Below are 21,008 nucleotides of genomic sequence, written 5' to 3'. Positions count from 1 at the left end.
CTCAGTGGATGGATCGTTTCAAAGCACGTCAACATCATTGACTGGCACAGCAGAAACTGGGGAGTCCATTATGCTGCGTCGCAACAAGAAAAGCTAAGAAAACAAGACAGAGAGCCTGGAGTCTGGATTCAGAAATGTGTCGTTGAGTCATTTGTGCCATTGAGGGGATTGAAATTGATATTTTTATCTGCTCACTGCTCAATATTAACAACTTGTGTTCAGATGCAATTAAGCAGCCACTGACAGATGGCAAACCTTAAGGTGACATATGTAGCTACTAGCAAGCATGACGTCTGTGAGGGTAGGTGACTCAGTTCGTCTGGTTCATTTGTTTACCTGCTAGAGTCTAGCTGCTAGACGTTCCCATAACAGAGGGAAAACTGTATGTGACGTAGCTTCAACAGCAGCAACAATTCATTCGTCGATTCATTTCAGAAGATAACTTCTGTAAATATGTAAAGCGTTATTACAAAGCGGTGGTAGTTAATATCTAATATGTTTAATCTGGCAGGATATGACCAGCTCGGTGTGACAGAGATGACGAATCCAAACAAAAATAAAAAATATGACACAAGGCAGAAACAAAAGTCAGTCCAATCACAAGTGGACATCTTTAAATGCAGGTGTGAACGCGCTCAGGATCCCTCCGCCTATATTCAGAGGTGCTCCGGGATTCCTCCGCCAATACGGAGGTGCTCCGGGATCCCTCCGCCTACATACGAAGGTGCTCCGGGATTCCTCCGAATATATTCGGAGATGCTCCGCCTATAATCGGAGGTGCTCCGAGATTCCTCCCAATATATTCGGTGGTGCTCCTGGATGCCTCCGAATATATTTGGAGGTGCTCCGGGTTCCCTCCGCCTATATTTGGAGGTGATCCGGGATGCTCCGCCTATATACGGCGGAGCTCCGGGATCTCTCCGAATATATTCAGAGGTGCTCCAGGTTCCCTCCACCTATATTTGGAGGTGATCCGGGATGCTCCGCCTATATACAGAGGTGCTCCGGGTTCCCTCCGCCTATATACAAGGTGCTCCGGGATTCCTCCGAATATATTCGGAGGTGCTACGGGTTCCCTCCACCTATATTTGGAGGTGATCCGGGATGCTCCGCCTATATACAGAGGTGCTCCGGGTTCCCTCCGCCTATATACGGCGGAGCTCCGGGATCTCTCCGAATATATTCAGAGGTGCTCCGGGTTCCCTCCACCTATATTTGGAGGTGATCCGGGATGCTCCGCCTATATACAGAGGTGCTCCGGGTTCCCTCCGCCTATATACAAGGTGCTCCGGGATTCCTCCGAATATATTCGGAGGTGCTACGGGTTCCCTCCACCTATATTTGGAGGTGATCCGGGATGCTCCGCCTATATACAGAGGTGCTCCGGGTTCCCTCCACCTATATACGGCGGAGCTCCGGGATCTCTCCGAATATATTCAGAGGTGCTCCGGGTTCCCTCCACCTATATTTGGAGGTGATCCGGGATGCTCCGCCTATATACGGCGGAGCTCCGGGATCTCTCCGAATATATTCAGAGGTGCTCCGGGTTCCCTCCACCTATATTTGGAGGTGATCCGGGATGCTCCGCCTATATACAGAGGTGCTCCGGGTTCCCTCCGCCTATATACAAGGTGCTCCGGGATTCCTCCGAATATATTCGGAGGTGCTACGGGTTCCCTCCGCCTATATTCAGAGGTGCTCTGGGATACCTCCGCCTATATACGAGGTGCTCCGGGATTCCTCTGAATATATTCGGAGGTGCTCCAGGTTCCCTCCGCCTATATTCGGAGGTGCTCCGGGATGCTCCGCCTATATACAGAGGTGCTACGGGTTCCCTCCGCCTATATTCAGAGGTGCTCTGGGATACCTCCGCCTATATACGAGGTGCTCCGGGATTCCTCTGAATATATTCGGAGGTGCTCCAGGTTCCCTCCGCCTATATACGGAGGTGCTCCGGGATTCCTCCGAATATATTCGCTATTTTCTCTCCCTTCGTATCACTGCGTGCTGTGATACAAAGGGAGGGCGATTGTGAGGTCTGACTTTTTCCTGGAGAACGATTTTGTGATGCAAATGTATTACTCTTTGAACGCATATTGTTTTGAGAAGCAAGACGCTTTATTTTTTAAACCCCAGCCAACTAGCCGGACTACCTTCATCAACGCCAAAACTCGGCTGGAACTCGGCTCACAGGACGCAGCAGGGGGCAAGAAAATGTTCATAAACGATATTGCTAATATGGGATGTCAAACAGGTTCATGTCAAAAGAGGCGAACTAATTTAAATAGATGATCCCAAATGTGGACACGTTCCCTCCCAGAGTGCTTTACTTTCCTCTTCACCCATCTCCAAACCCATGACGGCTGTTATCAAAAAAAAGCTGCACTGAACAGCATGAGATGCAACCATTAAAGTGCCCCTATTTGTCCATAAAAGTGCACGTATTTGTCCTCGCTCTTCCCTAACTGACCTCCCAGAAGAATGTCCCTGACGTAAATCTGTGCTTTGCTGCTGACTCCATTTGTTTGGAAAGAAAAGGATTGTTACATCTCGACGCACATCTGACAGGCACTGATGAACAAGCCCACATGTTGCTGCTTGCACACAATGACAACCCATTTAGAAAGCCATCATTCCTCCTCTCCAAAACTCATTTCTGTACACTTGTGTTCGACTCGGAGGGAGCGGCAGACGTTCGCTCGTGCTTTGTTAGCGCCTCTGACTGATCGAGGTGACTGACAACGCCGCCGCTGACCGCTCGGGCCATGATTTTTAAAAAAAAACAAAAAAACAACAACACATACTTCAATCAGAGGGCCGTGTGCCACGGAGGGTCGAGTCAATGTAGATGTCATTACGCCCACAGCCCATAAAAAGTGATTTCATTGATCAGTTTGTGCTCTTTTCATTGCTCATCATTCTGTGGAATAAAGTGCTCCTTTGAGTACTGACATCTGGCATTTCTAATCAACCCCCCCCACGCCCCAAAAAAGAATCAATTCTAATGTAAAATGAGATTTCTGACTGGCCAAATTGCTTTGAGCACAGAGCGACGTCGGCTAAAGACTGTGGAGGCGAGTGGATTTTCATTGATGTACTGCACATTTCAGCATCAACACAAAGCCTCCCCTGTTGTCAATACTGTACAGAAGTGAGGCTGGAAGGTGTCTGAGACGGTAAAACGTCTCGCATCATGAAGGGTTTAGATGCTCATGCTCACGTGAAAAAGCACTAAAAGTAGATGAAGACTGGGTATCTCCCACCTGAGATATACTGCAGACGCTGACTGGGTTTAGTAATAAATCACCATGAAAGCGTTCTACATTTATCTGAGGAAAAGAACGTGCACGCTCTTATGATTCTAAGGTTTTTATATACGAGGGCAAGGATTTATGCTGAGATTTAGTTGGATAAATAATGAAAAGCTGTGTTTTTGTTCATCTGAGGTTGTTTTTAACTCATTTTAAAGGGATAGTTCGCCTCTTCTGACATGAAGCTGAATGACATGCCATATTAGCAATATCATTTATGAACATTTTATTACCCCCTGCTGCGTCCTGTGAGCAGAGTTCCAGCCTCGTTTTGGGGTTGATGAAGGTAGTCCAGCTAGTTGGCTGGGGTTTAAAAAATAAAGCGTTTTGCTTTTCAAAACAATATGTGTTAAAAAGAGTAAAACATTTGCATCACAAAATCGTTCTCCAGGAAAAAGTCAGACCTCACAATCTCTTGGCCCTATTTTCTCTCCCTTCGTATCACTGCCTGCTGCCGCCTGCCGACAGCCGCACCTGTTACGGTGTTTGCTGCTCGGAAGCAGGGGACTGCTCGGTCTGCACTTTGGTCTGCACTTCGGTCTGCACGGTCTACACAGCAGGCAGTGATACGAAGGGAGAGAAAATAGGGCCAAGCGATTGTGAGGTCTGACTTTTTCCTGGAGAATGATTTTGTGACGCAAATGTATTACTCTTTTGAACGCATATTGTTTGAAAGTTATTGTTTTCAGTTATCAGGCCCCTCTCTGTGGAACCAGTTTGGCTTCAGGAAGCAGACACCATCTCTACCTTTAAGATCAGGCTTAAAACGTTCCTTTCTGATAAAGCTTATAGTTAGGGATGGCTCAAGTGAACCCTGGAACATCCCATAGCTCTTCTGCTATAGGCCTAGGCTGCTGGGAAATCTGACATGTTATGATAAAGCACAACATAAATAAAACTGAAGTAAATATGTACACATGAATGTTTTATGATATAAAGAAAAACTTAAGTTTAAACAACCAGATTCCAGGACGTCTCAGCCTCATTTTCACTCCGAACGGGCAGATTTTATCCGACTGTTTATGCAGCTGATTTCTGTTTAGAGCGATGTGAAGGATCTGCCCTGCTAACATAAGCAGAAGCACACAGTGACGCAGCAGCTGGAAAGATTATTGAGCTCGTTTTAGAGATTTTATTTGTGTAAGATGAGTTACGTTACTCCAACTGCGGATCTGTTTAAAGAGAATGAAGTCCGGCCCTTTTCAGCTCAACTATCTGCAAGAATATCGAGCAAAGGAGGACGTCTGTATTGTTGCTGCACAAAAAAAAAAAAACATCGATCCTGAAGGTTCACCGAGATCGTAAACAGGTCAAATTTAATTACTGTCAAAAAAGATTTAAAGACAATCACGTTGCATTAGGTCCAACTGCTGAGGAAGTCCATGAGAAAGCCTGAGAAACAACAAGATGAACGGAGCGTTTGGAATCAATACGCTGCACTGTCTGCTGTGGCAGGCTGAGTATTGGATGCACACAGCAGGAGGCGGTACCATTATGGTCTGCATACCTCCTTATGACTTGTACCTGCGTTAGATAAAAAGCTTTCAGTGGCAGCTCTTTTCATCAGGGGGATTATACGCTTTGTAAGTGGTAGCAGGAGGCGAGAGGCCAGATGTCTGTTGCAGCTGCTGCCATCATCATCATCCCTGCTGACGACATGTTCCTGGAAGGCCTTTGTTTTTTACAGTGCGAGGATGGATGTCTCAGACCCCCTTTCAAGTGTTTTATTGAACTCTGACCCAACAGGTTTCATTAAAACATGGTTTATGATCATTAATGTGTGTTCGGGGAAGCCGGTTTTGCTTGGATATCACTTTTAATTAGTCCCAATACTTCATCTAAAACCAGATCATTCGCACACTGTGTGCTGTGAGTCACAGCGGGTTCGGTGAACGGCGCCGACACCTGAGAAGAGGCCAGTTTCACACTCTGTTCACATGAAAAACAGCCCATCACTCAGGCCTATTTAAATAGATCTCATACAAAAGCTTTCAGAAAAAAAGATACAAAGATCTGTGATGCATCTGAAGCACTGAGTCAGTTACCATCAGAGGTGGAAAGAGTGCTGAAAATTTGTACTCAAGTACAAGTACTGTTACATTGCTTAAATTGTACTCAATTACAGGTAAAAGGTATAAGAGTACTCTAGAACTAGACTACAATTCACACAGGCTCACCAGAACTGGACAATAGAAGATTGGAAAAATGTTGCTTGGTCTGACGAGTCTCGATTTCAGTCGCAGTCGAATTAGTGGCGGAAAGTAAAATTTCCACTTTCCCCGAACGCGTCAATTTCCGCTAAACGGACCGGAAAGGAAATTTACGCTAGTTCCAGCCGCTAGTACCGGGTTATTTTGCTTTAATTTTGAGATCCCTAGGGTTTCCCTAGGGAATATTTTCAACAACGTTGCCTGGTCTGACGAGCCTCGATTTCAGCTGCGACATTCAGATGGTCGGGTCAGAATGTGGCGTAAACACCATGAAAGCATGGATCCATCCTGCCTTGCATCAATGGTTCAGGCTGCTGGTGGTGTAATAGTGTGGGGGATATGTTCTCTGCCCACTTTAGGCTCCTTAGTACCAACTGAGCATCGTTTAAAAGCTGCAGCCTGTCTGAGTGTTGTTGCTGACCACGTTCATCCCTTTATGAGCACAATGCACCATCTTCTGATGGCTACTTCCAGCAGGATAATGCCACAAAGCTCATATCATCTCAAACTGGTTTCTGAAACATGAACAATGAGTTCCCTGGACTCCAACGGCCTCCACAGTCACCAGATCTCAACCCAACAGAGCACCTTTGGGATGTGGTGAAACGGGAGATTCTCATCACAGATGTGCAGCCGACATTTATGAACCTCACAATCCCTTGGCCCTATTTTCTCTCCCTTCGTATCACTGCCTGCTGCGTAAACTGTGCAGACCGAAGTGCAGACCGAGCAGTCCCCTACTTTTACTAGCAGGTACCTGATAAAGTGGCCGGTGAGTGCATCTGTGCATTCCTTTTTATACGTCATTTAAATGTAAATGCCCATTGATGGACGGACCCTTTTATTTCAGATGCTTTTATCGTTTTATGTTTTTTATTAATGAGGTATTACAGATATGACCGGTGGAAATGACTCAGCCTCCTCCGGAGGAACAGCTCGGATCAGAGCCACAGAGAAGCACGTCAGAAAAGGTGCTAAATTAAAAGGAGCAGCTTGAGTTTTAAGCTGAAAGGTTTTATGAAAAAGGTCGGCGCATATGCTGGTGGGCAGGCGTGAACAGGCTGAAGCATTAGGCTGAAAGCAATGACAGCAACTCCAGAACATGTTGGCACACACGTGCACCAAGCAGAAGCAGCCGTCCTTCAAAAGGCTGGTGGAAAAGCAACAACAATCCCTGCTATTTAAGAGCAGCGGCTGGTCTGGTTTGCAGAGTAAAAGGAGGGAGAAACATTAAAGGACCTGTGTGCACATCAGGCCCTTCATCCCAGAAACGCTGCGCCATACATTCACCTATTATTAGTCTTTCATTGGATAATGAAAGGCTTCATTTGTGTCCGTTGTGGGAGTTTTTTGTGTTGGGAAATGACTCACCATAAACAGAAATCAAACATGGACACAGACTGCTGCTCATGGATGAAAAGAGCTTTTAAAATCTGCCACGTGTGTGGTTTGGTAGCAGCAAAATATCTACTTCTGCCTGTTGTTCAGTCTCCGTGTTTCATTGAAAAGGCGACTTTAAGAAAAGTATCATCGAGCAGAGAATTTTTAGGCTGATTTTTTGTGTCCTTGAGCCTGGTTCCTGTGAATAAAATAGATAACAGGGCATCGAACCCTTTGTTTGATAAAGAAAAACGTATCTTTGCTTCTCTGGCGAGAGCACGAGCTGTTAGTTCAAAACAGACGTAACCCAGAAGATCTTTATCTAAATCCTTAGATGTCCCTTTTAACCACAAGAGTGAATGTTATAAATTTATATATGTTATAGTTGATAAAGTCCACATGGTGCTGTGTTGATGCAGAGCATCTCTTTTCCAGTGGAAAGACTGCATCGATCTCTTTTGTCCCGCGACTTTCTCCGCACGAAAGTAAAAAGTCGATATGCGACTCAAACTGTGACAGAAACAAGAAAGAAAAGCTCGAATCGGGACATCTGGAATCAAACTGCACTGATCTGACCTGTAGCTTCTCCAAAGATGCTGACAGGATAAGTGACCGGTAACCACTGGGTCGCCACGGTTACCAACTACAACACTGTGGGTGAAGCAGCTCATCGCTGGGGACGAGGCTGAATATAAACACGCCATCGTGAAATCACCGAGCATCAGGCAGCCAGCAGTGAGCTCCAGGCCAAATGTTACACATCAGAAAGGTAACTCTGACCAATTCTGCAACAAGTGGCTTCCTTTTTTAACTTTTTATCATTCTCTTCAATCTCTGCCCCCTGATTGATGGACCCCCACTCACTCACTCTCTCCTTCTCTTTCCTCTCTTTTTCCTTTTCTGTCTTTTTATTTATACTGAGCAGCTTACACACACGTACATATTACACTTATTATACTTATTCAATTGCTATATATAGATCAGTGGTTCCCAAACTGTGTCACTTTTGTGACAACCATATTTACAATAGCGCATAATTCAATGCTGATTGCTGCAATGTTACATTGATAATTTGTAGTTTAGGACCGTGGACAATGCAGCTTCCTTACATTGACAGTTCTCTGTGCTGAGTTTTTGCTGAGTTTCCTTTGCCTCATTTTTAATTTTGTGTCCTCTGGTTTAAATGAATGTGTTGCTGCTTTGATGAAGCCTAATTTGATAAAGTTTCAAATAATTTTTTTTAAATATTTCGTTAATAAATATTTCATGAGTAATATAATTGTCTTTGTCACATTTTATTTGGCATTAGTAAATAATTATGCATTTTTTACAGATATTTTACATGATAGGAGTGATAACACATGTAATAAGGGCTATTTGGCACAATAGGTGTGCCTTGAGATTTTTACTTGTCCTTTGGTGTGCTTTGGGTACAAAAAGTTTGGGAACCACTCAGGTGTCCCTAACTTAACTGCCAAACTTTCACCAAATGGAGACATTTTTAAATCCAGGTTAAAGACATTTCTTTTCTCATGTGTCTGCATGAAATCTGCACGATATCTTTTAACTTATCTAGACTGTTGCTTGTTTTTAAATTAATTTAAATTATTTTATTTGCTTCTCTTTATATTCTTTTATGTATTTTTAATGCTTCTTACACTCCCTGCTACAATACTTTTATTTTATGTGAAGCACTTTGAATTGTTTGTACATTAAATGTGCTATATAAATAAATTTGATTTGATTTTGATTTGATTTAACTGTTAGTTAAGTAGTCCCCCACAATTGTGTATTGTTCTGGAATTGTTGTGAAAAAAAAACAAAAAAAAACACTAGAGGAGGTAGACCGTATGCTTTTTTTTTTTTTTTTCATTTTTGCACATTATTCTATTACATTATTACATTAATATTTTTGTTCAAACTAACACTGTGGTGATACAATGCTCAATGTAAATGTGACATTGATTCCTATTCCAATGTGCCTTACCTCCCAATAAAAATATTAAACAAAAAAATAAAAAATAAAATGTTACACATAAGGGCACGAGCTGAAAGGGTTACTCACCACCTGAGTGGGCCTGAGTGATTCTTCATCAAAGTGTGTGAGACTGGAGCTGTCTTCTGGAAAGCCATCACAGTCCTCCAGCTCCTGAGAGTTGCAGGGGGGCTTGTCCCCGTCAGGGTTTGCATTCTGGACACAAAGGAGGGAACACAACAGAAGCCATGGGTACACTTGTTTAGCATTTATTAACATCTAAAAGGTCTGATTTGCACAGAAGGCCTTGAGTGGGTCCAGAGGATAATAGTGAAGGGTGAGGGTTTGATGTGTGTGTGCGTCGTCAGGAGGAAGAGCACTCAGAAAAGCTGAGTAACAGAGATGGGAAGCTCGAGAGGAGGGAGGGATGCTGAAAGCTTCAATAAGAAAGGTAGAAGAGGTCATGTGAAACCCTTCAAAGAAAGCCAATCCGCGCCAAAGCTGTGCTCCTTCAAGGTTTCATGGTGAAGAATTACATTCAAACACGTCCTGCTGAGGGATTCAGGCGCCTGTTTGGCCGACGGGATGTTTTGAGGATCAGTAAACGACAGCGTTTCTTCATCTATCCATTGACTATGTGCTGTATTTTCAGTATGTCTGTAAGCCAGAGATGGGGACTCGAGTTGCTGTTTTGATGACTTGTGACTTGACAAAAAATAAAAGACTTGAGACTCGACTCGGACTTGGAAATTAAAGACTCGGCACTTGACTTGACTTGAGACACGATGACTTGAATGACTTGAGTGTTATTCAGTTCATGTTTTCAGTTTGAATATAAAATTAATAAATTAATAATTAAAAAAATAATATGGATTACCCGGTAGGAGCGCAGGCTGAGAATGGCGTCATGATTAGATCCCTACCCTGTCAGTCAACCATGCCCTCTCTACATACCTTAGTGTTTATTGGACAGAATAAACTCATATCAGATATGCATCAACAAGTCAGCGGGAGGGGGTCCGAGAGTCGTTGTCTTCGGCTTCGTAATTACCATTTTGCCGGCAAAAGACGAACAGCACAGTGCAAGACATGCAGCATCAACATCTCAGACAGCCAGGCGACAACTTCCAACTTTGTTCGTCATTTGAAGATCCATTCTAACCAGTAAGTGGTCCTGTGGTCCTCAAATTAGCTAATATTATCATGTTAGCCTAGTCGGTAGTTAGCTAACATTAGCTTGATATGATACGGGGTGGATAGGTTGGACACACTGGCCAATGATGTTTACTGACAGTTACTTATATTGTGTCTTTACACTTTATTAAGATCAGATTCTGCAGGTAAAATTGCAATAATAAGGTGACTTGACTTTGACTTGACTTGCCCAAGAAAAAATTACTTGGGACTTACTTGAGACTTGAAAGCTAAGACTTGGGACTTACTTGAGACTTGAAAGCTAAGACTTGGGACTTACTTGAGATTTGAAAGCTAAGACTTTGGACTTACTTTAGACTTGAAAGCTAAGACTTGGGACTTACTTTAGACTTGAAAGCTAAGACTTGAGAATTACTTGAGACTTGAAAGCTAGAACTTGGGACTTACTTGAGACTTGAAAGCTAGAACTTGGGACTTACTTGAGACTTGAAAGCTAAGATTTGGGACTTACTTGAGACTTGAAAGCTAAGACTTGGGACTTACTTGAGACTTGAAAGCTAAGACTTGGGACTTACTTGAGACTTGAAAGCTAAGACTTGGGACTTACTTGAGACTTGAAAGCTAAGACTTGGGACTTACTTGAGACTTGAAAGCTAAGACTTGGGACTTACTTTAGACTTGAAAGCTAAGACTTGGGACTTACTTGGGACTTGAAAGCTAAGACTTGGGACTTACTTGGGACTTGCACATGTGTGACACTGCAGGCGCTGAGCTAAATGAAAGCACATTACCGTTTGGTTTGTTTTTATCTTGCTGTGGTGGAGATAATACGCGACTGTAACCATTAGTCCGTGTCAAAGTTTGTCTGTTTGAAACTTTGGGAAGAGTTGGAAAACAACCCATTACATTTCCCCAACAAAGCACTTCCCTCTCAGACTGCAAGCTTACTCGTATAACTGAAATAACCGAGTATTTCAGGATGCGTTTATTAGCCTTAAAACTTTCCTTTTTTGATAAAAGCTCATAGTAAGGACTGGCACGGGTGACCCTGAGCCTTGCGTGTGGTGTTATATAGATACTGCTGTTATTCAAGGCTGTTAGGGACCCCCCATGATGCACTAGATCAGAGATACTCATTACTCAAACAATTAATTGGTGGCTCACACTCGCATAGTAGCTTATAACAATATGGTCACAATAACAATAAATCTTTTTCAAATAACATACAGCGAATACTGCACAGTATTAGGTATTTTTATTAAGTTTGAATTTTTGTAGTATTAAGTATTTTTATTAAGTATTAATTAAGGCTTAATGGTGTTTCCTAAAGGGGGCTCTGTTAAACCTGGCAACGCAGCCCGCTTAAACTACCGTCACACTTGATCACAGAGCACGCTAGCTCCTTTAGCCAGTGCGAGATGCAGGCACAATGGATCGGTTTTTAATTTAAAAATGGGTAAAAACCAGCGCAAAAACCAGCACAAAAACCATGCTCTTCTTGAATGTCTCACTATGATTACAACAACAAACTACAAATACAACATGAAGAAAGTCGAGGACATGCACGCCAGCTTCCGCTCATCCCAGTATTAAGGTAAATGTGGTCTTAATTGAAAATGTATTGGCTGTGTTGTTTCTTTTTTGTGGGATGTTTTATATGTAGAAATGCATATTTGCAAAAGGGGACTTTAGTATGTTGTCGTAAAAGTGGCTCTTCCCTTGATTTTGCTGCCAATGTGGCTCTTGTGGAAACAATAGTGAGTCACTGGTCTACATGAGAGTTAGTCTCACCAGGTCCTCAGAGGTGAGATGGGTCAGCCTCTCATGAATAAGAGCAGCCTGCTCATCACTCATCACGAACTCCCCTCTTCTGTCGCCCATCACCAGCTCCGGCCACATGGGCCCCTCGCTGCGCTTCTGCAGGGTCACCTCCAGGCTGAGGACACATTCACAGGACAAACACTCACCTTCAGTCAACGTGCTAATTTGGGCCGAGCAATTTTATCAATACTGAGATTTATATCGATATTTTGTTTCCCGATAAAGTATCGATTTTTGAGCCGCGAGTATCGATATTTTCTTTTTAAGCAAACTTTATTGAAAAGTCAGATGTTACAATTAGTGAAAACACAGAACATTAATATAATACAACACAATGCCAGAGGGGGTCACAGTATACAAAACAGTGATGAATTATTTCATAAAAATGTTATATAAAGTGCACAGCTCTCAAGTTTTTTGAAATGTTCGTTTGTTTCTGTTTGTCTGGCTGTGTTGTCCTTCGGGTCAAAGGTCGGACCACCGGTCCAATCAGTGACGATTCACACACACTGGTTGTGTTCGAAACCGCATACTACATACTACATACTTCCATACTGCATACTCATCGATCAGACAGTATGCAGAGCTTTTACCCACAATGCATTTCGCTCCTGCCCGAGCCGAAATCAGCCAGCCTGAAGCTGATTTCTCTTAAGCTCTAAACTCTGTAAACTTTAGCAACATTTGAAACATTTTCAGATGAGAAAGTAGTCGTTTAGATCCCCAACGTGTTGAAAATCTGACAAAATACCGGCTATTTACAATTTTGTTCCCACGAATTCGGCGCTACTAAAGCTAGCCGCAGTGAGCAACGCACTTCCGGTTATTTTTACAAAATAAAATACCCATTACCTTTTATCATAGGGAAAGCCATTACGATACAATTGGTGCTTTTGTTTTGAAAACAGGAAGTGAACCTACCCTCGTTGTAGCTAGCTTGAAACTGCCGTTTTGACAGGAAATGTCGATCGGCGACGGCGAGAAACGTTGCATCTTGGGTAGTTTGAGTATGAGTAGTAACCTCATGATGCATACCCAACATTTCGGAGAATCTAGTATGCATCTGGGAACTTCTCGCTTACTCAAACTCGCAAACTAACTCAAAAAGTTAGTATGAGTAGTAGGAGAAGTATGCAGTGTCGAACACAGCCACTGTCCCTTTTTTTGGCCGTGTATCGTGTAAGTGTATCGAATCGAATCGTATCGAATCGTTGGCTGAGATTAGCGTATCCCTGCAGCCCTAGTGCTGATGATAAATATCGAAGCTTATTCATGGAGCATGCAGACAGTTTATTAAACTGAGATTGGATCAACTGAAGGATGCAGAGGTGTCCTACTTTATTAAGTATTTTGTACAGAAAGATTCATTTTTAAACTGTAAATGTAAATGTACTTTATTTATACAGCCCTTTACAGACAATCCTTGCGGTGTACCAAAGTGCTTTACAGTAGGTAATAAATAAAGAGAAGAATAAGTAAAAACAATAAAAGAACAGTGAAAGCAACAAAATCGAATAAGATAAAATAAGATAAAAGTGGTGCTTCATCTTATCTTATAAAAAATATCTAAGATAATCTGAGGTGCAACAGAAAATCAAAGCAACTTGACATCTTTTTGATGACATAAATGTATAATTAAAAATGACAGGAACACAAAAAGAGAGATGTCTGAATCCTTAAACGTGATTTGCTGCTTGTGCTGCATGTTAGATTGCTCTAATTAGACCCGAGTGCTGCCTTTAACACAATCATCCCTCAGGCCAGGAGACAACAAACTGCTGCTGCTTGGACTGAAGCCATCACTTTGGAGCCGAGTCCTGGTAAAATCCACTGTTCGATCCTCACCCATCACCTTTAACTCGGGCTGATGTCCCTAGGTCTTCTTTTCAAAGGCTACTTATGTGCGACGGCTCCACAAGAGACCCAAGCAGTCTCATTGTGAAGTTTGCAGATGACGCGGCAGTAACGTGTTTAATATCCCACGAGTGCGAGTCTGAGTACAGACAGGAGGTTGAACAGCCAGAGAAAATAATCCCTTCATTAATATGACAGAGGCGGTGGTTGTGGACTTAAGGAGGAGAGATCGTACGCTGTTTCCCTTCTTAATTGGATTGGCAGCTGTGGAAATTTCAAGTACCCGGAGGTGTACGTCTCCCAGGTCCTCAGGCGGGGCAACAACGACGCAGCCTGTATTACAAAGAGGGCTCAACAATGGCTTTATTTACAAAAGGGAAACAAAGTGAAAGTGGGCTAATCCATTTCTGCCCTGGATCATCATGGGAAATGTGAGATCACTGAGCTGGTTAACAACAGATGGTGTAATCCTGGACCTGGCTGCAGGAACAGCTCTAACAGCTCTCTGCTCAGCTTTAAGACTATCCGGGCAGACAGAGACTGCAGACAGTGGTAACAGGAAAGGAGGAGGATCACAGAACTGGTTAACAACAGATGCTGTAATCCTGGATATGTCACTGAGAAGGAGAGTTTTTGCACCCCAGATGTTGAACTGCTGGCTGTGAGCTTCCGTCCATGTTGTTACCTGCCAACGCTATGTGTGACATCATCAGCTGAGCTGTTGCCAAGCTACAGAAACACCACCCCAACCCACTGATGGAGACCTCTGAAGGTTTTTACCACACCTTCCTCTCTGCTACACTTCAGCTTTCTACATGTTTGTCAGCTGAGTTATATTTTATTATGTTATCTGCAAAAACAGCTAATCTTTTTTAACTTCTTCCACAGCCCCTTTCACATTGCTGTTGCATACCATCGGCTCAAAAATAGACATCCTAATTACCCTGCTGCTGTTCAACTTTAGTAACGTACATATCCCAGATATAGGAGGCTCAGTCCTGCATCAGTGTCCTTACACAAGCATCAAGCTGGCATCGTTGGAGACCTTGACGTGTTCCACAATGCCAGCTCTTCCTTACATACATTAGCCTGTTTCACCTCCATTACTGCCTCCTTTGCCAATGACAACACATCAGTGGGAAATCAACTTCAACTCCTGATTCCACCACAACCAGGCACCATCACATGTGTCACACGTTTAGTATCTAAGGGTTTTTGGACAAGCTGTTAACTAACACAATTAATTTGAGAATAGCAAAGAATACTATGAAGCAGGAGTTTAGAATTACATTTAAATAATTTTCGAATTTAAAGACATAAATTGGAATATTACTCTAAATATGTAATTTATCCAACAAAGCGATTTCAGGTCTAATCCATCTCCAAAGTGCGACTTTAAGCGGAAAATCATGGTTTCTGCACGGATAACTGTGATTACTAATAATAAAATAACATGCGGCAGGTGTGGAGCCGTTATTCAGGCCGCTCGGGTCTGCAATGAAAACAATATGATAAGACAAGCATGTTTATTAGCTCCGTGTTGCACTAACTGATGGTAATGAGGTTGAGTCTTCGTGGATTCAAGGAAAAATATGAATACATTTGAATAAAATTAGAATCACATTATGTTGTAGCGCGACAGTCTCAGTGTGAAGACTCTGCAGTCGTACTGCATCACAGATAGTTTTCTTCTAAGAAGAGAGCGCTTAATGAACTTCGTTGGCACTTTATCACGCTTCCTGATACAAAGTGTGTCTGATCCAGGGGAACCGAAGTAAATAATGAAAAGGCAGAAGGTGCATAAGGTTTCAAATACGCCAAAGTGTTCAGCAGTCAATAGTCAAGGTTGACCAGATGTCAGAGGTGGGTAGAGTAACGAGTTACATTTACTTGAGTAAGTTTTTGAAAAAAAAAAAAAAATCATACTTCAAGGAGTAGTTTTAAATCCCTATACTTTTTACTTTTACTTGAGTAGATTTGTGCAGAAGAAACTGTCCTCTTACTCCGCTACATTCACCAATCAGACGTAACCGTGCAGTCTGGTCACGTGACCGTACTCAATCTCAGCGGCGTGACGGGTTAGCTTTACAGTTTACAGTCGTAGCAAACAAACAAAGAAACAGATGAAAAATGTCAGAATCAACGGTGGGAAATGAAGACGCAGACGAGGCCTCATACTGAAAGCATGTTTACCTTACAAAGAGTGAGAAACAGCAGCTACATTATGTGTCTTCTGTGTCAACCAAAACAAACGCACATTTCAGCAGAAACTCAACAACTAACTTGAGGAAACATGTAGCGGTAAGTTTCCTAAACTCTTTTTTTTCCACGGATTCAATTCAATTCAAATTCAATTCAAAAATACTTTATTTATCCCAAAGGGATAAATAAATGAATAAATAAATGAATGTTTGTTTTTTAGGTTACATATGGACTACATACAGTGCACAGTGAAAATGAGTACACCCCTGTTGAAAAGTAACATTTTGAACAATATTTTAATACACACACAAGTTATTCCCAAAACGTGCATAGAGTAAGTTTAATACAACATCTGTTCAGCTTACAACAGAAAAGAAAGGTCAATAATATAACTTAAATGACATATTAGTCCATTTTTGTGAAATTATGCTGGTGCAAAAGTGAGTACACCCCTATGTTAAACTCACTGAGAATGGGCCGTGTTGGCCCGAAATGTCATGAAATGAAAAGGCATTAAAAGGGAGGTCATCGTTGTGCGTTTCATCCTTGCCTTACATTGAAATTTTACATTTTGAGTCTGCACCAGGCTAAAAGAGACGTGTGTGAGATTTGACTGAAATCCTATGGAGAGTATCATGATCTGCTTCAGTAGTCACAGTACATGTTGACAAGCATGTTTCTTTTGGTGAAATTCAGCTTCCTACTGTTGATGGCATCCATACAGCCCCAAACCATGTCACTCCCACTACTATGCTTGACTTTAAGCATGGGGCACTTTTCTTTGTACAAATCACTTTTTACCACCACACAGGCTTGACACCATCAAAAGCAATTTGTTTATCATTGTCTCATCAGAGACAAACAAACTAAGGATATGGATTGCTGGAACCATATCCTGTGATCTGATGACACCAAGTGTTTTAAACATTTCTTAAATCTCTTTTATTCTTTTTTGAAGTTCTTGAATTTACCTGGATTATTTTAATTTAAGCCATTTTGTAATTAATTAATTCATTTTAATTTATTTTATCAATTGGATGAACTCTAATTTTCCTAAAGATGATTATTTAGTATTTTTGTCTGTCTGATTGAATGCTTGTGTTAACAAATAAATCAGACGTTACTCAACAGTTACTCAGTACTTGAGTAGTTTTTTCACCAAGCACTTTTTTACTCAAATAATTATTTGGATGACTACTTTTTACTTTTACTTGAGTCACATTATTCTAAAGTAACAGTACTTTTACTTGAGTACAATTTTTGGCTACTCTACCCACCTCTGCCAGATGTGGAAGAGAACATCATTAAGCTCAACATATGTTGGGATCCAGAGGACTCAAAGGACCACACACAGATCTCACTGAAGTGGGCGTTAATGGTCATGAATCCAGCTCACTGTATGGATTCTGCTCTGATCCATCTTCTTCCACTCACAGGCCTTACAGCACTTAACCTAAGAAGCTGGAGATAAATATCGTCCTCCACTTCATCCGGTGGACACCGTCTTTGCTGCCGTCTCTGTGCTGTTAAATGACGGAGAGGAGCTGCGAAATATTCAGATTGTCACGGTTCCTTTGGCTGCTGCGCTGTGCAAAAACTGCTGAGATGCTGCACCTATAACGGTCGTGACCAGGGAGCATCGCGGGAATTCATTCATCTTTTCATGCTCTGGAAGCAGATCATATTCCACATAAAAGGGCGTCATTTTAAGCCTTTTTACTGCCTATACAAACCTAACCGTAGTCCTACTGTACGTCCTGAGTGGCTCTACGCCGTCTTCTGAAGCCTACTTTGGTGTTTTGTTTCATCAGCTCTGCTCACATGTAAAAACATGAATTATTTCGGATTTCTAAGTTTTAGACCGATGGAAAGCCTGATTAGCCACCTTTCCAATGAGGTACATCTTGTAAGCATTGTGCGTTCATGGAATGAGCGACAAAGCTAAACGTGTGGGAGCGACAAATTTCAAACGCCAATAAAATGCCAGCTTTCATAACTCCTAAACCAGAAAAACTACTTCTTCTTTCCCTTCCTGACACAACAAAGCAGGAGAATGCTCAGCTATTCACATTGTAAAGACTTACCAGCACTTACACAATGCATTCCCCAGCCTGCAGCTTTAACCTGTCCTTTAAACACAAAGCTCTCAGACCCAACAAGTATTAAGCCTTTTAAATCTAAGGACCCATCAAAACCCTTGTTCCACAAAGGAAAACACTTAAAACTTGTATTATGTTTGGTTACCATAACGTCCTTTGTGTGTCAACACCCAGAAAGTGTGATTTCTGTGAGATATTAACAGCTTTAATGGGCATCTGGGTGAATTCAGCATCCGGACTGCAGAAAACATCCAAACAAAGAAGAAGTGAAAGGGTCACCGATGATAAAATCTATCTTTTATAGATAAGCAGGCAAAGAATACCGAATAAAGAGAGCCACTCACGTCTGCCTCAGTTTTACTTTTCTGGAACCAACAAGACAAACAGACAAAGAACGGCCCACTCCTTCTCATGGAGAAGAGCATTTAAACGCATCAAGGATAATCAGAAGACTGATCAACAGAATACGTAACGCACTGAATGGCTCCTATTAAAAGGAACAGGAAGCGGAGCTGGAAACGCACATAAAAAGGCCTTAGAGGGGAGGATATGACTCAACTTACACCGACTACTTCATCAATAGATCCAGCCCAAACAGGACAGATGGAAATAAAGAAGTAGGGATCATCACATCGTTAGATAACACCATCATTAGTGAAGTGTTTCTCTGTGCATACAAAGCCTAAAAGCAGCATGTTGGACTCTCTTTTAAATTGTATCTCTGTCACGACATTAAAAACTAAACTTTTTAGAGCTCAACCAGGACAAAACACTTTAGTTATTGGTGCTGAAGCCCAAAGAGTGAAACCGTCGCAATCACAATCAGTGGGGTCACATGGCTCTGAAGGAATCGGATAATTGGCTAAATTACAATAAGAATGAGTTGAGCAAGGGTAATTATCCTTGGATATATGTTTTTTCTGAGAGGCGGCGCCATGGTGTGGTCCTACGTCATATATGTTCCTATGGAACCCAGAACAGACCCAGCCTCGGAGAAGGAGCTAAAATGGTTCCAGGAACTGAGGGCCGTGGTCCCGAGTTCCTTTATGTCCGAATGCGGGGGGAAAAAAGTCCCTATTCCTGAAAAGGTTATAGGAACTGCAGAAGGTTTGTACAGTGGGAATGCGGCTTAAGACTGCTTTTTATCACTTTAAGAATATTGCCAGAACACAACAGTTTCTCCCTCAAACCGGTGTGCCCCCCCAAACTGCTTTTATATTAAGAGCCTGTTAGAACTCTGTGTCCTTCGGTTTTTTAATGTCAGAACTAAACTACTGTGGTGCACGTCTGAATGTTAATGCTTTTAAAACCAAACTGAACCCAACCTCTGTGACCTGGTTCTTACCACTTTGCTTCTGCTCACACCTTTTCCCTCGTTTTAACCGTTTATTGGACTTATTTACCCTCCTTTAATGCTAAATTTTGTTTTATTAAACCCTGGATTATTTAGATGTCATGCTTTGTTATCGATTTATTCATTTTTCTCATGTTTTCACCTTTTATTTGTTTTTTTCCCTTACTGAGAATGCTTCATCTGTTCGGCGTTTTTATGTTTTATATGGCAGGCTCAGCAGTGATGTGCGTGCACATGTGTGCACGTGTGTGCACGAGAGGGCTTTTTGATGTTAAGCACTTTGAGCTGCTTGAAAAGCGCTCTATAAATAAAGTTTGATTGACTGGATGACTGTAAAGCTGCACAATGTGAGGAAAAAAACATGGAAGTTAAAGTGTTTTTATTTGGTTTTTAAAGAAATGAGTCACTTATTATAGATACGTCCTTTAAAACAACAGCTGGGTTGAATTGGTTATGACTTCTCAGATTAATTAAATGTTAAAGGGATATGCCACCCCCAGGCCAAATTAAGTGTATCCCCGCATTCCCGAGACATAAATAAGTGTGTGGGAGCGTTTTCCTGGCGACCCAGGCATTGTCCGAATCTCACAGCACTGACCACTGCTTGGTTGCGCGTAATACATACATGCTAGCGTCACCAGCGTCGCCACTCCAAATATTTCGCCCAACGTGAATTAATTTACTTGATTTACCTTCTAATTACTGTGTGAGTGGTGTACTTTCACATCGAGTGCAAATGACTGTCTAAATCTACACGGAAGGTTTGGTTTGCTCATGTCGGTTTGGGACTAGTTTCCAGTGCGGAAAACACAGCCGAAGCACACTCCCCGCTACGTCATTGGGAATACCCCCCTTCACGCTGGTTTGTTTGAAGAAGTCGGGGGTGGGGATTCCCAAAGACGTAGCGGGGAGTGTGCTTCGGCTGTATTTTCCGCACCTGAAACTAGTTCCCAAACCGACATGAGCAAAACAAGCCTTCCGTGTAGATTTACACAGTCAATTGCACTCGACGTGAAAGTACACCACTCACACAGTAATTAGAAGGTAAATTAAGTAAATTAATTCACGTTGGGCGAAATATTTCGAGTGGCGACGCTGGCGACGCTAGCATGTATGTATTATGCGCAACCAAGCAGTGGTCAGTGCTGTGAGATTCGGACAATGCCTGGGTCGCCAGGAAAACGCTCCCACACACTTATTTATGTCTCGGGAATGCGGGGATACACTTAATTTGGCCTGGGGGTGGCATATCCCTTTAATGTGTTCAGCTGCATGTTGACTTAAGTTTTCTGACACGTCATCAGTTCTTTGAGTCCATTTAATCAAACAATAACAATAAAATTCATAAAAGCAGACATGGCAGCTTAATTTACAACATGATTGGATGCACTGAAATGCCCTGTAGCTTCAGTTTCTTTTACAGACTGATGAATTAAGTAATTAAGTAATTAATGACTCTCATCATCTTCATTTCCCACCCGTTATTATTATGATGAAGATCTCTGGTTACATCTCCAATCTCAGCCATGCACTCACACACAGTTTCTGTCTGTGTTTTAAAGTTGCAGTGATGCATCTATGTGTAAATTCTGTTGCTGTGCCACAAGCTCCCCCGATAGAGCCACCGCCATCGCTTAGCAGCGTGTT

General features: G+C 42.2%; 1 protein-coding gene across 1 annotated transcript in view; it reads right to left on the bottom strand.

The window, feature by feature from the left end:
* nudcd1 (NudC domain containing 1) overlaps nucleotides 1–21,008 on the bottom strand; it is a 462,800-nt gene that overhangs the window by 11,040 nt on the left and 430,752 nt on the right. Inside the window, exons 7-8 of the mRNA XM_075449601.1 lie at nucleotides 11,823–11,967; nucleotides 8,967–9,092 (exon numbers count right to left, since the gene is read on the bottom strand). Of these exons, the coding sequence (XP_075305716.1) occupies nucleotides 8,967–9,092; nucleotides 11,823–11,967 (271 nt within the window). The remainder of the gene's footprint in view (nucleotides 1–8,966; nucleotides 9,093–11,822; nucleotides 11,968–21,008) is intronic.

This window comes from Odontesthes bonariensis, chromosome 18 (genome assembly GCF_027942865.1).
Source record: "Odontesthes bonariensis isolate fOdoBon6 chromosome 18, fOdoBon6.hap1, whole genome shotgun sequence".
In the NCBI taxonomy this organism is placed as follows: Eukaryota; Metazoa; Chordata; class Actinopteri; order Atheriniformes; family Atherinopsidae; genus Odontesthes; species Odontesthes bonariensis.
The sequence above is the reverse complement of the archived record's forward strand: the minus strand, read 5'-3'. Positions and strand labels throughout refer to the sequence as shown.